At 40.4% G+C, this 19,360-nt stretch overlaps 1 protein-coding gene across 1 annotated transcript in view; it reads left to right on the top strand.

Annotated features, from left to right (window-relative positions):
• Positions 1-19,360, top strand: part of LOC149447651 (meprin A subunit alpha-like) — a 49,132-nt gene that overhangs the window by 13,274 nt on the left and 16,498 nt on the right. The window contains exons 4-9 of the mRNA XM_089652275.1: positions 904-938; positions 4,130-4,205; positions 8,460-8,577; positions 11,962-12,137; positions 15,313-15,534; positions 17,925-18,074. Coding sequence (XP_089508401.1) covers positions 904-938; positions 4,130-4,205; positions 8,460-8,577; positions 11,962-12,137; positions 15,313-15,534; positions 17,925-18,074 — 777 coding nt within the window. The remainder of the gene's footprint in view (positions 1-903; positions 939-4,129; positions 4,206-8,459; positions 8,578-11,961; positions 12,138-15,312; positions 15,535-17,924; positions 18,075-19,360) is intronic.

The raw sequence follows: 19,360 nt of genomic DNA, 5'->3' as shown, positions 1-19,360 counted from the left end.
CTTCCGACTTCCACAGCTAATTGTGGTCAATCTGCTACAGCTACATAGTCCACAGGCTGCCTTAAAGCGGAGCTCCACCCAAAAGGGGAAGTTCCGCTTTAAGCTTTTGTCCCCCGCTCTCCATTAAGGATTGGCACCTTTGGGGAGTGGGTACCCAAATTTAACAGGTACCCGCTCCCACTTCCGCTGTGATCACGTAGTCGATTGAAAGGAGAAGTTGTCCCCCCCCCACGCTCCCCGTAGTCTTCTGGGACACATGACATGTCCTAGAAGACTACGGGGCCATTCACAAAGCGAAGCGCTTCTTGCACATGCGTAGTGGGCACCCGGCTGTGAAGCCACAAGCTGTCACAGCCGGGTGCCCACACTGAAGATGCCGGTGCCAGGGAGAGAAGATGGCTTGTGAAACCAGGGACAGGTAAGTGTCTATATTTTAAAAGTCAACAGCTACAGTTTTTGTAGCTGATGACTTTTATTTATTTATTTTTTTTCAAGTAGAACTCTGCTTTAAGGGCAGCAGCAGCAGAGGCTTTGGAACCCTCCCTGAAGAAGAAAGAACTCCCTATGCAGGTCTTCAAACTATTTATCATCCTCACAGCCACCTTCTGGACACTCCCCTACAGAGATTGGCTAGAGCTTGAAAAATATTCATACTGGTCCCCAGCCCTATATTCTGGAAACTTCTTCCAGGAGCAGAGGGAATCAGTCAAACTCCCAGCCTGTGAAACTCTGAACAGACCAGAATAAACAATAACTGCTCCCTCAACTACAAAAGGAGTAAAAAACTACAATAATCGAATGTTCTTATGACAACACACATTTATAACACAGTACTATTATGATACATTATGAAGCCTATTTCAGTCCTAGTGACTGTCCTTTGTATTCCCTTTTGATTTCCAGGTCAGAGACTTTTCCAAGGTGATATCATGCTTCCGGTGAGTATTGGCTATTGAGTATTATGGATGGTAGAACCTGGAGTCATTGTTAATGGTTGTAAATGGTTGTTACCAGGCTAGACTGCTAAAAGGAAATGATTACACAAGGAAAGCCTTCAAAATATTGAAATATCACTTTGCTGTGCCAGTAGGAAGACTTTAGTGCAAACCTGTATTTAAACAACACAAACAGCGCAAAAGGATATATAGGTTTAGATCACGACATATATGAATAAAATATAAATGATATTAATAAAATTAATATTAATAGAACAAAAAGTCCCACTCCAAAATAAGCAAAAAAACATGTGAAAAAATCCTTAAAAAACTCAGAAAGTCCTCTGTGTTGTTTAGATATTTTTTGGTGTAGGTTTGCACTGATGAACTGCAGCATTTATTTGTTTTATTCCGTTTTAATTTTGGCGCTGGTGATTTATGCTTACAAACCTGTATTTGCCTATTCAGGGCAAAGGAACAAATTTGGTTTGATGTTTCCCTCCGCAGTGGTGTATAGCAGCAGTTCCATTGAGAAGAGTAAAGAAAATACCCAGTACTTTGGAGTATGGAGAAGCATATGTCTCATTTCCATTGCCAGCATCGGTGTTTGGTAAATGGCCCAGTGCTGGCACATGGAGGCAGAAAACAGTCCTCAGCCCTGTGTAAACTTCTTCACTCCAGGTGGCTGAACAAAGAAGGAGGGGAGCAAACGTAATGCTGGAGTATGGGGCCTTAAACTGATTCTGTTGCTTTGCACTGCATGATGAATGCATTTATTTATTACAGGTACTTATATAGCACCGTCAATTTACACAGCGCTTTACATATATATTGTACATTCACATCAGTCCCTAACCCTCAAGGGGTGTACAATCTAAGGTCCCCAATTCCCATTCATACATGCACATGCTAGGGCCAATTTAGACAGGAGCCACTTAACCTACCAGCATGTCTTTGGAGGGTGGAAGGAAACCAGAGTACCCGGAGGAAACCCACGCAGGCACAGGGAGAACATGCAAACTCCAGGCAGGTGGTGCCATGGTTGGGATTGGAACCAACGACCCTAGTACTGCCAGGAGGAAGTGTTAACCACTTAGCCACTGTGCTGCCCTGTATGGGTTCACTTTAAGAATTTAGATTTAAATTCAGATGCAAAGAACTCCCTCCAGAAAGAGGAAATTACATCTTGGGAATGTTAGGACCTGCACTGTGTTAATCCAGCAGTAAAAAATTCTCCATCCACATAATACCTTGATAAAAATTGTAGTCATCTGCAAAAAAAAAGAGAGCAGTACGTTTAAGGGCACCTTCAGACTAGGGGCGGACTGACCATTTGGAAACTAGGGCACTGCCCGAGTGCCCGGGGTCAGTAGGGAGCCCCATGAGATGCCCCTGGTACCTTTTTCATAGGCTTTTTTGAGTCTGGGCAAGGACACAGGGACCCCATGATCCCCTATTGCCCCATGGGTTGTCAGCCCGCCCGTGCTTCAGACCATTGTGGTCTGTTGTTCCCGTGTTAATGTGGAGTATAGCATGGTTTACCTTGCATTGTGTTAATGTAGCCCAAACAACAAGCATTGTAATCTATTCTGCATTCTAAATTAATGTTACCACAACACACAACGTGCTGCACATTGCAGTACCGTGTAGTAAAAAGTGTTTTACTGAGAATTACCGCAAGATATTGGGCAGAATTATACTCTGCATCGTAATACTGCAATGGGTTTTCATGCATTAAGGTGCAATGTGTTACAGAAGAAGACTCACTTCCAGTTTTATTAATGTGTTCTCTTACCCAGGAAACATAATACACGTAGTACTTTGTCCCATCTGCTAATGTTATGTCTATGGCTAGCTGCGAGGTCAAACAGGGCACACCTACCTCCATGGCTGACCGACAATGAAGGTAGCAAGGAGATGGTTGCTTTAACAGATGGCACTTTTTCTCCATCTGCAAGCACTTGCCCACTTGCCTGAAACATTTAACTAACAAACTCTTCTCTCCCTGCACTCCTCGTAAGATGATTGGCTTGGGCAAAGTGCTTGGAGATGGAGTAATGTGCAGGCTGTCAAAGCAGCTGTCTCCTTGCTAGCTGTGTTGTCATGTGACTGTGGGAATTGAAGGGAGCACCCCTTGTTGATTGTTTGATCGATCGGCAAACCTTGATCCATTTTGATTTAAAAAATTGAATAAATAGGCTGGAAAAAAATTAGGATCAAATAAAAATTGATCATAAACAGGAAGCCCGGTAAGCAATATGAAAGAAAGCAATCAGATTTTCTTTAGGAGTAAAATCCAACAGGGATTTTGAACCATACCCTCTATCCACAAATGATAAAAAATTCATACACTTTATTGATACCTTGTATCCATACTATTAACATGAAATCTCCACATAGGATTACATGACAAGTGACCTTGATTCATGCAGTTAATCTCCCTCTACCTATTAATGACATTACGCTATTAAACAGATCTGAGAATGCTACTGGGTGCCACCATGTTGGATGTAGACTCCAATGAAAAAAGGGCATCCAAGAGGCACTGGGACTTTCCTGTGAGTTTAAACAAAGTAGTGAGAGGGCAAAAACATTTGAAGAGCCCACTGGCTCAGGTTAGGCTGCTCACAACCAACAAGGCTACCCTCCAGTGGGTACCCCAGCAGGTCACCAGAAAAAAACCTGCATATATGGAAGGAGCACCAGGCCAAAAGACACGAGTCCAAATTTATTTATTGATATTGTGTTAAAAGACTGTCAAAGGAACTCCCCCTTCGTCAGGGCTACAACAAACAATAATATCATGTCAATATAATTGTGACTGATAAAATTGTGTGTCTAGTAATCATAAAATATCATGAATAACATACATATACGTTTGTTATGAATATATGCAAAGAAATGAAAATGAAGAGATGAGGAAATATCAGATAGTAACTGATGTGGTGCAGTGGATTCATTTCCAGAATTAACAATAGAATACTCTAGTTTAAAACCAAGCTAGGCTAATACCAAGGGCCAAGCGTAAAAAAACAAAATGCAAACACATGGACCTTTTTCGTTGTCATTAGAAGCACTTGTTGGGCAGAGGTGTCATGTGGTTTGCTGTGTGGACTTAATGGCTCTGGAATCAATTTTATGTGGCCTAGACAACGGTGCATGAATCATATTAAAATATGTTTTTTTCCTTCCAGCGTGAGAGGAATGCTCTGAGGAATGATTCCTATCGGTGGAAGTTCCCCATTCCATACATATTGGCCGACAATCTGGGTAATCTCTTAATTTATCTTTTTTTTATATCTATCTTTTTTTAAATCTATACCGCATATTTCTTCAACCAGGTGTACTAAATTGTACACCCATGCAAAGACCATGTTTGCCCTCACTGGATGCAGACGTGTTCTGTGCATACCTATGCAGGTAGTCCCATTCATGTCTGTTGGGTGACAGAGGCTCCACAGACATGCATTGGTGTTGGTGCATGACCTCAAACCCATATTCATGAAAAACCCACACGGATGTCAGACTAGGATCAGCAGCTGTGTTCGTGCAGCCGTTGTGTCCCAACCCACAATGAAGAAAATATATTTGAAATATATTTTAAAAATTTTCTTCCCAAATATATTGACATATATTTGAAATGCTACAGTTTCAGCCATGTTCAATATATTACAAAATATATTTCAATAAATAAATAATAATAAAAAAAATAAAATTTATATATATATATATATATATATATATATATATATATATATACTGCATGTTGAAATGCGTATTTATTACAAAATATATGAAAAATATTTTTTAAAATACATTTAAAATATACGGTATGTCTTTAAAAATACAAATCCACATTTTTTTAATACATTTACGAATATATGTAAATGACTTTTTTATATTTTAAAAAAAATCTGAAGAATATATTAGAAAAAAAATGTAAATATATTTTTTTTAAATATATTCTTCAGATTTTTTTTTTTAAATATATTGAATATGGCCAAAATATATGGCTAAATATTTGGGAAAAATATTTGGTTAGAATATTTTTAAAATATATTTCAAATATATTTTCTTCCATGTAGGTTGCACAGACACAGCTGCTGATCCTAATTTCACATTTGTGTGGGTTTTCCCGAATGCAAACAGTGTGGGTTTGAGGTCAGGCACCCACACCAATGCGTGTCTGTGGAGCCTCTGTGACCCAACAGACATGAATGGGACTGCCTGCGCACAGATGCACGGAATACCTTTGCATCCAATTTAGGAAAACAAGGCCCTCGCATGGGTTGAGCAAATCTGCTAGGGTTTGATTCACCAAGGGCAAACCCAAATCCCATCAATATCTAGGGGGGGGCATATCCTCTTATTTAATTCTGGCAATTTGTAATGCTGAAAGGATAAGTTTTGCAGGTAACAAAATGTGCATTTATTATTTTTCATTTTGGAGCCTGTAAAGCATTGCACCAGTGATTAGCAGATTGCTGGTTTCATGCAGGTCTCCAGCAGATTGTCACTTTAATCTGTCTGTATGAGCAGACAGTACACTGACAGGAAGACTGAATGAACTCCCACAGCGCTCAACAGCGACATGGTAATTCATTGAAAATTACAAGCTGATATCCGCAGAGGATGTTGGTACTTGTAGTTCATTCATTGACAGAACTCTGGACAGGAGTTTGCTGAGACTGTCCATGTTCCTGCTGGTTTGTATCAAACTATCATTAAAGTGACACTAAACCTAAAAACATGTTTTACCTTAATTCATTCCTTGCAATAAGGTAAAAAATACTTTTTGGGGAAGAGAGGGGAGAATAGATCCAGTGCGGTGCAAGGCTGCAACCCCCTCTCTTCCTTTTCACATGGGACTCGAGCCGTTGGCTCCTGCTGCTGTCAATTAAATGCAATGAAGAGGAAGTGGGGGGGGGGGGGGCTAAGCCCTGATGTGTGTGTCTATGGTGTGTGGCTCCATAGACACAGCTCGGGAACGAGCAGGTACTGTGTGCCCCCATAGCAAACAGCCTAAACGGATACAGATAGGGGTTTTGCTGCAAAAATTGAGTGAAGCAAATGACACAGCAGTGTAAAAATAGTCAGCAGCGGGACAATTGTAAATAGCAAGGCTAGGCCCAAATTTATTAGAGAAAAAGAGCACGAATTGGGACTTTACTATCAGAATTAAGATACCTAATTTTTTTTCTTTCCACCGCTGCAATTTGCTATGGATGGAATGGCAGCTAAAAATTACCGCTGACCTCAAATCAACCATAAATAGACAAAACAAAAACATCAATAAGAACAAAAAAGGCCAACAAAGAGGGTTTCTCCAAAGGGGGCTTATTTGCCAGAAGTTCTCACTATACAGTTTGTCACTTTTCCCTATCCTTTCCCTACAACAGCTTCCAGTACACTGATAGTTTGGCTACTCTGTCCGCCCCCACACACACACACACCCACCTATTATAGTAAGGAGATTGCCTTATTCAGAATTAAAATTAAAATGAATTCAGTAAATTTACTGGGACCATAAATCTCAAATCTGCAGGATTCATCTCAAACTCATAATAGCAGTGAATCCAAGCTTCTTACAGCCTCATACCCAGGGCGGACAGACCATTTGGAAACTTGGGCACTGCCCGAGGGTCCGGGGTCAGTAGGGGGCCCCATGAGATGCCCCTGGTACCTTTTTCATAGGCTTTTTTGAGTTTGGGCAAGGCACAGGGGCCCCATGATCCACTATTTCCCGGGGGCCCCATGAGTTGTCAGTCCGCCCCTGCTCATAACTGTATATCTGTAGTGAGATCTAAGGTTCTGCTGCCTGTCAGGGATTAGAGTGAGAATTGTTCTTCTTGCTGGTGGCTCTGTTATGAGAAAACAAGCCTTGCCTCTAGCAAGATGACCCTCCTCACACAGAGATGCAGTGCAGAACAAGGTATAGTACAGCAGTAATGTGGAAAGATCTGATGTAGTTGCACCACATGCAATACTGGTTGTGAGAAAAATGAGGCCTGACGAACCCCAAATTGAATGGGGAGAATGTGGATTCGTACAGAATACAGCGCCTCCCTCATTTTTCTAAAATTTGTTCAAACAATCAGATTTAGATCTTGTGTGTGGGAAAAGACAAAGTTTCAACACACATCTCCTATAACCTATACCAGAACACAGGTCAGTTTAAAAGCAAGTTGCAACAACAGAAAACAGTCCATCATAAATGCCATTAAACTTAATTAGTAGAAAGTTGTAAACCCCATTAGCAGGATGTCTCTTAATCTAGAGCCACATCCAGTCTATTTTTTTGAACTACACAAAGGTATGTTTTACCAAAACCCATAAAACCTGCTGTAATAAAATAACATTAATATAAAGTGATTATATGTGTATAAGGTGGATGTGGTAAATTACCCCCACATAAGGAAAATATGTATAAGATCCAGAGTATGTTTTTTTTTTAAATCCAATAATTTTTTATTCGAAAACCGGGCATTTTCATAAACTATTAAACAACATCTGGTGATCCACGAAAGGACAAAAAGAAATAAACTGGTCGAAAAAAACCAGAGCTACCAACACAAACTCTAAGTGTATCCATAATCTGGCATCGGAAGGTCTCATCAATGACTGTCTCACAGGACAGGAGCATTGTATGTAAATACAGCCAATAAGACATGTACCTCAGGCATTTGTACAATAAACAAAGTAGAATGAAATGGTGGATACCCAAGAAAAAGTAGCCAAAAACTAAGAATAAACATGAAAAACACATAACGAATAAAAAGGTAAACCAAACTGTGATGGTGTTGTCACTGCATGCAATAACCATTGACATTTCCTAAAATTATCATATATTTGAATTAGCACCTAAGAAGTATCTTGCAGTCAGAAGCAGTAGTTAGGGTCTCATGTCAAGCTAGCATGATATATAAGATCATACAATACTAGAAGGCACATCTCTGCTCAGTAATCTATCTTTAACCAAGTGGAAGGGAGCCAGGCCAAGGGTACCCAACCAGGTCTCCCAAAATTTCAGAAATTTACCAGGACTGGCTCTGAGTTGATAGACCATCTTCTCCCTTGATATCCACATTATGTTTAATGTCTATCAAATCGTGATTTTATTCTATGCAATAACATGTTGGTTGTCAGACTGTAAACCACCCTCAATGCCAATTTTCTAACTATATGCCAACACATTATAGCACAAAAAAGACCAAGTGGTCCATTAAGTGTGTCCCATTTTTTAAATTTATATATATATATTTTTTTTTTGTTTTGTTTTTGTAACTTTTTTTTTGTCTGAGTATAAATCTTTGTCTCAAGCATGTCTGAATTAACTGATTACCTTCCTCTGCTGTAAGTCTATTCCAAGCATCAACTGCTCCTTTTGTAAAATAATACGTGAATACCCCTCAGCATGCCCCTTTAGCACATCACTCTCTGGCTGCCTTTTTTTGGACACAGTTTCCACAGTTCAGTCCCTCTTTAATGAACTGAGTCTCATTAATATTTTATTTTTCATTTCAGACCTAAATGCTAAGGGAGCTATTCTGAAGGTTTTTGAGATGTTTCGTCTGAAGTCTTGTGTAGATTTTAAACCCTATACAGGAGAACAAACATTTATTCATTTCCAGAAATTTGGAGGGTAAGTCACCAAACCAGAAAGAGTGCTGATATTATACATTTGTAATCCACTTTCTTTTATATGTATTTCCTCTTTCACTGTACAGATTCCTAAGTAATGCTGAACCTAACAATCTATTGCCCTTTTTCTCATTTATACTCTGAGGCAGCCTATCTTGACCTTCAGGAAATACATGGAACAGTCATGTGCAAGTTTACAAGGGTATGGCAGAGCTCAGCCATTAACCTGCATGGCAGTTTGTGCATGGCATGTGCTGCGGGAAAGCACACAAACATTCATAAGAAAATTCTTAGGAAAGTTTGTATGAACATTTCAGAACATTTGAATGTCATTCGAGAGTAGTTTAAGATTCACTGTTAGAAATTCATACATTTTAAAAAAAATTCCATCTTGCTCCTTCAAATTTATTTATCACTGCAGTTGAAAAGGAACATCGAACTGATGCCATTAACCACTTGCCGCCCAGCCACCGCATATAAACGGTGGCTGGGCGGCAAAAGCACGTTTTTAAACGGCTGTCTTCAAAACAGGTAGGGGGCGCGCACGAGGCGCGCGCCCGCCCTCCCTGTCCCGCGGGTGTCAACAGCGGGTGTCAGCCGACGGGTCATGGCCGGTTTTTACCGGCCGTTTTCCCGCGATTGACGGTGATTGCTGACACAGAGCAGGGCTGCATTGTTTACACACAGCCCTGTTCTGTGTCAGTTCTCTGACAGCTTGTGAGAAGCTGCAGAGTTTATCTCCCTTGATCAGCTCCCCCCTCCCTCCCCCGTCCAGTACACACCCCCGCCCCCTAGTAAAACACTCCGCTTACACTGCAAATTCTAAAAATGTTAACCCCTTCCTCCCCAGTGACATTAGTACAGTTTCAGTGTTTTTTTTTCACTGATCACTGTATTGGTGTCACTGGGGATGTCAGTGACCCCAAGTCAGTTCCCCCCCCCAGTGTCAAAATGTCCACCGCAGTCCCGCAGTCCTGCCATAAGTCGCTGGTCGCCGTCATATGTCGCTGATTGCCGCCAAAAGTCGCTGATCGGCGCCATTATTAGTATAAATAAAAATTAAAAATCCCAGTATCTTTCCCGCCATTTGTAAACGCTATAACTTTCACGTAAACCAATTAATTTACACGTATTGGGATTTTTTTAACAAAGACATGTCGCAGAATGCATTTTGGCAGAAATTTATGACTAAATTTGATTTTTGCATTTTTTTTACTGGACATGTTTTATAGCAAAAAGTCCAAAATATTGTTTTTTTTTCTCAAAATTGTCAGCCTTTTTTTTTTATAGCGCAAAAAATAAAAAGTGCACAGGCGATCAAATACCACCAAAAGAAAGCTCAATTTGTGGGGAAAAAAGGATGTAAATTTCATTTATGTACCGTATTGCATGACCGCGCAATTGTCCATTAAACTAGCGCAGCACTGTATAGCAGAAAAATGGCGTAAATTGCAGTATTTATACCATAGTTTGTAGACGCTATAACTTCCACACAAAGCAATCAATATACACTTATTGGGATTTTTTTACCAAAAACATGGAGCAGAATACATTTTGGCCTAAATTTTTAACCAACTTTGAGTTTACTATATATTTTTTATAGCTGAAAGTAAAAAATATTGTTTTTCTTCAAAATTTTTGGCCTTTTTTTGTTTATAGTGTGAAAAATAAAAAGCGCACAGGTGATCAAATTACACCGAAAGAAAGCTCTATTTGTGTGAAAAAAGGACGTAAATTTCCTTTGGGTGCAGCATTGCATGACCGCGCAATTATCAGTTGAATTAGTGCAGCGCCAAGTAGCAAAAAGAGGCCTGGTCATTAAGGGGGGTAAATCCTCAGGAGCTCAAGTGGTTAATGGATAGAAAAAACAAAGGACATTTTTACAACATCCTTACAATGGAAATTGTTGAACTAAATACTACTAGTGTATACCCAGCTTTACAATCCCCTTTACAGCAGAACTCAAGTATTGTGAGTGCAAGAGTGAAGCATTGGGAGCCAATCAGGTGTGCTTCATGCATATGTGCTGACAAGGAACAAGCCGATAGGAGGAGAGAGCAAAGTGAGCATATGGGTAACAGCCTGCTGGTATTGTTTTACTATGTAAAAATCAACAGGCAGTGGGTGAAATGATGACACTATTATATGTCTCTTTTCCTAACTGTAACAGTGAAAGTAATGTCATCGTCATGGCGGTGTATATTACTAAACTGAATGGACAGAAAATGCAAACCCTTTTTATGACCAAAACATCATTGTCATATGCATTTCATCTGTGTATTTAGAAGTTCAGCTTTAAACCAGTTATTGGGGGTTTACCAGTTTATGGGGTTATGCCACAAAAGCAAGCTCGTGCTTTCCTGGCTTCTCTGCTTCTCTGTTTGTCTGCCCCAAGGTAACTGTGCCAATCAAAGATCAAAGATCAACAGGAACATGGGATTGCAGACCACATCCCCACCCCTCATGACCAGAATATTCCCCAAATAAGACCATTAAGAAAGAAACCATTAGGAAGATTATGGCGACTAATGGCTGCGGCACTTTATTGGTGTTACACAAAATAAATCATGTACATACTACAATAACCAATCAAGAGATTCAACATGTAAAATATAATAAAACACCTTCTTCTGGCTCAGCTATTGGAACTCGAGCCATCACATAAAACATCTGCACTTCTGAAAACGCCCCCCGTGCGCACGACAAAAAAGGGGGGGAGGGGAGCTCTTCTGCTTGCAGGCTGGCCACTGATCCAAATGATCCAGGTGCCCCTTATATCCCGTCCGCCATTGCTCCAGAAACTTCTGTGAATCCCAATTGGATCCCAGGAATTCTGCTTAACAAAATTTAAAGGGGCCAACACCAAATTTCCCCACACGTGACAAACCCACCATTTACAACTACAAACAAGCCCGTTTGAGAGGGGAGGGGCAGGGGGCGGCCGCAATCCCACGAAAGTGATCCCAAAGGTTTGTGCCCACTTTTGCCATTCTCTTCAACTTTGATCACTGTTAAGATTTCTGGTGGCAATATCTCTTCACCTGAGTCCCAGAGAGACAGATATCAGACAAATCAGTTGTGCAAAATGTCAATATTGCTACTCCTAGGTACTTCTATTGTCAGTCCAGGTCTGTTCTATAGCATGTCTGTATAGGTAGTCACTAGATATGTCACTTGTGTTCCCCTAGTGCAGGGGTAGGCAACCTGAGAGCCGCAGGACTACAAGCTCCATCATGCCTCTGCAAGTCATAGCTGTAACTGACAGTATTGTAATCTTTGCAATGCCTCATGGGAAATGTAGTTCCACAACAGCTAGAGAGCCACAGGTTGCCTACCCCTGCCCTAGTGCAATCATGTGTACATGAAAGATATTTGTTTTCCCTAGATGCTGGTCCTACGTCGGTGACTTCGGAGTTGGTCAGAACCTTTCTATTGGAAGTGGATGTGACCATAAGGCCGTTATAGAACATGAGCTCCTACATGCGCTGGGATTCTACCATGAGCAGTCCAGAACTGATCGCGATGATTACGTAGAGATCTGGTGGGATGAAATCACTGATGGTCAGTTTATATAATACCTATGATATTAACAAAAACATTAAAGGATATCTATGTCCTCCTCTCTCTGCAAGAGTAGAATATGTAAATACTTACAATACTCATGACTACATCTCTACTTCACAAGTTCATCTCCTAAACCTTTTGTTCTAGGTTAGGGAACAGCTAGAACCCTTGCTAGTTTTTTTTTTTTTGTATGTTTTTTTGCTGTCTTTTGTTTCAGTCAGACAGGACAGGAAATGTGGGGCAAATCTCCCAACAACAGCATAACAATGGTAAAGCACTTTGGGGTCCATTTTAAAAAAAAATGCTGTGCTAATGCCTCAGAATTTACAGAGCCATTTCAAATAATTCCCATAATGTGTCTAATACTATGACTTTCCACTCCATCTAGTGGCCACAATGCAGGATTTTTATGATTGAGGTATTTCAGGAAAATACCTCATCATGGCCACCAGATGGAAGTGACGTTCATAGGAAATATTTAAAATAAAGTGAACAGTTCTACTACCTCCTCTTTACCACTAAAAAAATCTATGGTGTAAAAATTATTCTAAAGTGCAATTGTGCATCATATAACCAATAATAAATACATATAAATTATATAAATACAGAAAAAATATGCAATACTGATAATTATTAATAAAGTGTCCCATATATGGGACTTTATTCATATTTATCAGTATTTATTGCATTGATTTTTTTTTTTTTTTTACAATTCACATATTTTTCTGTATTTATATGATTTGTTTGTATTTATGATTGGTTATATAATGCACGGGGTGGCACAGTGGCTTAGTGGTTAGCCATTCTGCCTTGCAGTAATTGGGTCATGGGTTCAATTCCCAACCATGGTGCCTCCTGCATGGAGTTTCCATGTTCTCCCTGTGTTCGCATGGGTTTCCTCCAGGTACTCCAGTTTCCTCCCACATTCCAAAGACATGCTGGTAGGTTAATTGGCTCCTGTCTAAATTGTCCTAGTTTCATCCCTGGCCATGTGGGATCTTCTGCATGGTAGGGGTTGGGGAAAGACCTGACAACCTACCCTGTAAAAATAATTGCTAAGAGAATTCATGGAAGAAGTCGCTTGCGAGTGACGGTCCATGCAATCATCAAGGGTCGGATACAACTGAATGGATAGATATAATGCACAATTGCGCTTTAGAATAATGTTTACACCATAGATATATTTAGTGGTAAAAAGGAGATAGTAGCGCTGTTCACTTTATATAAATATTTTTTTTGGTGGTGTTGAAATCAAATAGGATAACAGCTGCACCTTAGATTAGACCCACTGTGGCGCAGTTCTAATTGCTTTGTATAGATCATAGGAAATACATGTCAGACACAATACAGGGATTATTTGCGATGGGTGTATGAATGCTGAGGCATTCCGATAGCAATTGTTTTTTTAGATACATAGACCCCTTTTTTATTTGTAGGGTTGGAAAATGTTAGAACTTTTGTTAGCTTTTTGATGCTGTCTGTGTCCCCATTTGAAAGATTTTCTCTTGCTTGATACCAGCAGAGCAAGTTAAATTTCCTGAACAAGGATACTGGCTTTCTATTTTGCAGTGCTGCACGATGTTTGTTCCTTCTCACAATTGGTGACTTAAAAACAATGCTCTTCCGGTGTGGCTGATTAAAGTGATTTAAAGTGTGGCTGATTAAACTAAAGTGTTTCTAAACCCACAACAGTAAAATCAGTCTGTATATGCAGTAAAGCATGCTTGTTGTTCTCACTGTGGAACCTAAGGGGTTAATGCTCTGCATTGCGTAAAAAGGCTGTTTGATGCTGTCTTCTCTGATCCTCCCCCTCTTCCAGTGTCCTCCTCTTATCTCCTGATAAGCCATATCATATGGAGACACTCTGCACATGCTCAGTTTGGTGTGCATTGCTAGAGAGGTTTTTTTTTTTCTGGGGAGAGTGCAAGTGATCAGCACAGGGCCAATTAGCACTGTCCAGACAGAGGTCAGGGGTTCTGCATCTTCCTAGAGCAAAATGAAGACTCCTCCTACAATCTTTAACATATGCTCTGCTGGACACTGATACACACAAGACTGCTCTAACTGCTGATGAGAAAAGGTATTTAGCAGTTTATATTTAATAAAATAATTGCACTTCCATGTTCTGCATACTGTGGGAAACCAGATATAGTGAATAAAGAGTCCTGGGTTTAGTAATACTTTAAATTGTTAAGCAGTTGACTTTAGTAAAGCCAGTAGAATACAGAACACCCTCTAGTGGATAACTGGCAATTAAAAAAATTTGGTACAATAGCAAAAATATGGAAGAACAAACAAAAAAAGCACATAGAATATTACTTAACCCCTTACCGCTGGCGCCTCCCAGCCCTTTAAGAGTTTCAGACGCCGGGAGGCGGGGAGGGTGGGGCATGGTTTAGGGATCATGTGACCGCCGTGATGCGTCATCACGGTGGTCACATGATCGGAAAAGGTCCCGATCGAAAGAGCAGACCGGGATCTTTCCGTGAGTACCGGACACGTGTGCTGGGAGTGCGCAGGGCGCGCGCTCTCGGCACATATGTTTTTTGTTACATGAACGCAAATGTGCGGCCGCTCGGTATCTAGGCCCAGATGCCGGGAGGCCGCACATTTGTGTGCGGACGGCGTAAAGGGGTTAAAAACATTGTATGTCTGCATTGAAGATTCACTATACTTTTAATTTTTAAATAATGCACATGTGAAAAATATTTGGCAATTCTGTAACTTTGCTCCTCAGCATATTGTTCCATGTAGAATTGAAGACAATAGGGAAAAAATGATCAAAAAATTATGGTTTTTTCTTTTATTGTTATTAATAAGGAAGGAAGCTGTATGTTGAAAAAAAAAATATTGCTCCCAATGAAGAGAGGTTGATTTTAAATATTTGGGTGGCAGGTTAAATCGCTTTCCTGATTATTTAGCAGATGTGCGTTGACAATCTGATCACCCAATAGTTTGCTTACAATTTTAGGGATCCTCATGGGCAGTACCACATGGAAAAGGCTGGACAATATAAGGAGGGTGGATTGATATCACCACCTGTGATTCTGGCTCAACCCCTTTGTGCAATTTAATTGGCCCATACCAGCAAATTTGCCAATAAACATTTGAAAAACTTGGTCTCCTCTTTCATTCAGAATGTATCTCTTAATTTTGATGTTGACTTTTACAGGAATGGCACACAACTTCAACACATACGATGACAATTACATCACTGATCTGAACACTCCATATGACTATGAGTCCGTTATGCATTACGGTCCCTTTTCTTTCAACAAAAACTCCAGTGTCCCAACCATTACTGCCAAAATCCCAGCCTTCAATGACATCATTGGACAACGCCTGGACTTCTCACAGATAGACCTGGAGCGCCTCAACCGCATGTACAGCTGTAGTACGTAGCAATAATATAAAAGAGAAATCTGTATGAATATACTGTATCATTTCAGATTGTGTTCTGGGATATGTTAATATGAAGACCTTGTTGGCTTTTGACTAGGGGTTGGAAGGTCCAGCTAAATTACTACATGCCAGTTACCTTTTCTTATTTCTTTTCTATTTGGACATTTGTGAGTAAATTCATTAAAAACTAAACTGTCAGTGAAGGTGGTCAGTGTCTACTAATTGGAGTAAAAGATTCTCTTTTCTTTCTCCCCTTTTTCTTTTTCTGAGGCTAAGTGATAGATGATCACATATGGCAGAAAACATGTAGTAGTGCCTTCCCACTTTAGCTTTTTCAAAAATAGCCATGTACATTATACAGGTGTTCCTTCAGAATCCAGATGTCTAAATACAGGGTTAACTGTATATTTCAAGTGTAAAATTTAACTTTTTTTCAAGTGTAAAAGTTAATTTATCAAAGTTATTAAGGGCAGGTCTGCCTGGCTTTAATTCACTAAGGGTTTGGCAAATTTCAGTCAAAATTCAGTAAACCTGAACTTAGAGGCAAATCCCATTAAGGTCTATGGGGGACGGAGGTTGGTGGATCTTCTTTTTACAATCTGGCATTCCGGCCCTTTTTAGGGCTAATAGAAAAACAGCTGTCAAATAAGACATGGGAAGCTGGGCACTGCTATAAGGGAACATACTAACAGCGGGAATAGGGTCTTTTCATATGCCTTTAAGGGCAACATAGAAAATACACAATTCCTTTAAAGTGGACGTTAAGGCAAAACCTAACTAAGGCTAAACCTACTCCCACCCCCATTCCAAGGCTTTTCTATCTAACCCTGTAAAGAAAAGATCTGTATACTTACCTATTCTGAAACCACTCCTGTCCGGTTCCAGGATCAGCTGTCAGTGGTGGCTTCTATATAGAGGAAGTCTATAAGTGACATCTCCTCCTAGGCATTTCCATCCATTGTCTGCAATCTCTCCTCTACACAGAAGCCGCTGCTGGAGACCGGACTGGAGCAGCTTCACAATAGGTAAGTACACAGAACTTTTATTTACAGGGTTAGATAGAATAGGCTTAGACTGGGGATGGAAAGAGGTTTAACCTTAGATTTTGCCTGAACTTTCAATTTAAATAACAAACCTGGGGGATACCTTAAAGCTGTACGTGGTATTACAGAACCTTTATAATGAAGAAGGCTTGGCCAAAATTTACAATGTATAAGAGAAGGCTACAGTCAGATTCTTTACTTCATAAATTAAGAGACAGCAGATGGTCCAGCAGTGTAAAATTGGCCTGCAGCAAGACAATCTTAAATAGCAAGGCTAAGCCTAAATGTACTAGGGACAATATGGCACATACTTGATAGGATAATGAAATGACGCAGTTGGCCTCACTTGTGTCACTAGCCCTGACCCCGCTGGAAGTGGAACAGAGGGTGCCAAGGGACCAAGAGAACAAGAGTGCCAGCAGGTGTTGCCTGAAGAGCTTGCAGTTGGAGTCCTGAAGAGACTGGCAAACCACCGGTTCAGGAACTGTAGTGATGTTTTGGAATCCCACCTGAGTTAAAAGGGCATTTCACTTACACAACAGGTTCAGGATAAGTGACGTGACAGATCTCCCAGCTGACTTGAAGCAGGAACAGTTTATGGTGTGCAGAGCTGGTATGGTAGATCGCCAGGTGGGCACTTGAGCAGGACAGGAAGCTGGGATCAGAGACAGGATCAAGGTCATAGGAATAGCCAAGGTCATCAACAGGCGGACAGTGAGGTACCAAATCATGAGCAAGCCGAAGTCAGAAACAGAGGAACAGGAAGTCAGGAACAGGAACTAGCAACAAGGCAGGAACGGAATCAGAAGTCAGGTCAGGAACAAGCCTGGTCAGCAACAAGGGGATCATACAAGAATACAGCAGGACACAGGGAAATAGCTGAAGACCAGTCAACACTAAGCACAGGCAGAAGCATCCTTTAAATAGTCCGTCTGGCGCCAATATTCACTGTGCGTGTTCCTGTCGCACATTTCTGTGCACATGCGAACATCTGGTCACTATTCTGCGGAGATTGCTGTGCGCATGCGGATTTCTATTAGCCAGCCGTCTCACAGGAATTCCCTTACACAATAGCTTTTAGGGGTTATAAAGCCATTTATTGGGAAAATTGATTGTTTACATTTGTGATATTCATCTTCCTGAACTGACCATATTCAGCAGAAAATAATAATGTGATAAAATAGCAACAAAGGTTAAATAATTCAATAAGTAATAATTAAAAAGTTAAATAATTTAATAATTCTAAGTGAATGAATCCTGATATTGATAACGATATTGTTGCAGAAATGTATAATGAACACAGAATCAATTCCCGTTAATGTGTATCGTTTATTTGCAGCTGCTCCACTCATTCTCCTGGATCAGTGTTCCTTTGAATTCATCAACATCTGTGGAATGGTCCAGGGTACCACGGACGATGCAGATTGGATCCATGAACTCAGCGTTCCCGGGGTTTCTGGGGATCATACCTTGGCAGGACGCTGCAGAGGTAATAAATTCCAATAGGAAACTGCTGACACTACTATGTGTGACCCATAAGAGCATGGTTCTTGTGCAAAGGCCACGTGTTATCATTTAACAACGGGCATAAACACATATTCTACATTGATTGCTCTTGGCAAGGGTCATTTGCCTTGTTTGTTCCAGTTAGATTCTAGGGGAAAGAATGTACTATGATTTGCTCCCAAACTTGATCTAAACTTGTTTACATTGCTGGCACTTGAAAGTGGACTATGAACTTGCCTGTTATACTGAAGACCAGAGAAATTCCTAGAAGGAGATAAGAGTTTAAGTGTATCATGGTTAAAGCTGAACTCAAGCAAGATATGGAAAAGACATATTATTGCAGCTCTGTTCACTAACACATCATGTGTTCATTTTGAATACAAGCAGTGCAAGTAGTTACATTTGAACTGGTGTCAGGCTCTTGCAGTCTTTGCACAGTGGAGCTTATATCAGGACAGGCAGAAGGAGCCAGTGAGTTGTGCTGAGATGCTCGTGCTAGCAAGGGGCATGTTGATAGGAGCAAAAAGCAGAGTGACAGTGAGATGAATTCACTACTGTGCTGCTTCTACTTTCACTGTCTACATGCTGGGGTATGGACAATACCTGGAGGTGTTGCTTGACTGCAGAAGAGACAAATCAGGTCTCCCACTATGACAGTCAGGGCTGTGATGTGTAAATCTCACAATTGGATGGACAGAAATTTGAATCTCTTGCCAGGTAAAAAAGATCCTTTATATATGCAGGTTACCAGTGTATTAAGCTGTTTACCTGGAGTTCAGCTTTAAAAGTCAAAAATCATTGCATTGTCTAGGAAGGTCCGGGTGGATCACAAACAATACAAAATTAACTTGTTCAGGACTAGCATTCCTTCTTTAATTCAGCCATAGCCAGCGTGACTCCAATCAGCCCTGAGCTTACAAAGGGACCTTTAAATAGATTTAAAAGTAAACACAATGGGGTGGATTTCCTAAAGGCAAATAGTCTGTACACTTTGCAAGTGCAGTTGCACTGATTTTCCCCAGAGCTTAGTAAATGTGTTAAAGCTCTATGAACTTCCATCATTCAATCATATGGAAGCAAAAATTTAGTTTTTTTAAAATTTTCCTTCCTTATTTGGTATTATTTGCAAAGTGAATTTTACCACATTTACTAAGCTCTGGGGAAAATCACTGCAATTGCTCATGCAAAGTGTACAGACTTTTTGCCTTTAGGAAATCCATCTCAATGGGTATGATTTACTAATGGCAAATGGGTTGGAGGGGTATTTGC

Source organism: Staurois parvus, unplaced genomic scaffold (genome assembly GCF_062004578.1).
Source record: "Staurois parvus isolate SC_StPar_1 unplaced genomic scaffold, SC_StPar_1.0 ptg000678l, whole genome shotgun sequence".
Taxonomy (NCBI): Eukaryota; Metazoa; Chordata; class Amphibia; order Anura; family Ranidae; genus Staurois; species Staurois parvus.
The sequence above is the reverse complement of the archived record's forward strand: the minus strand, read 5'-3'. Positions and strand labels throughout refer to the sequence as shown.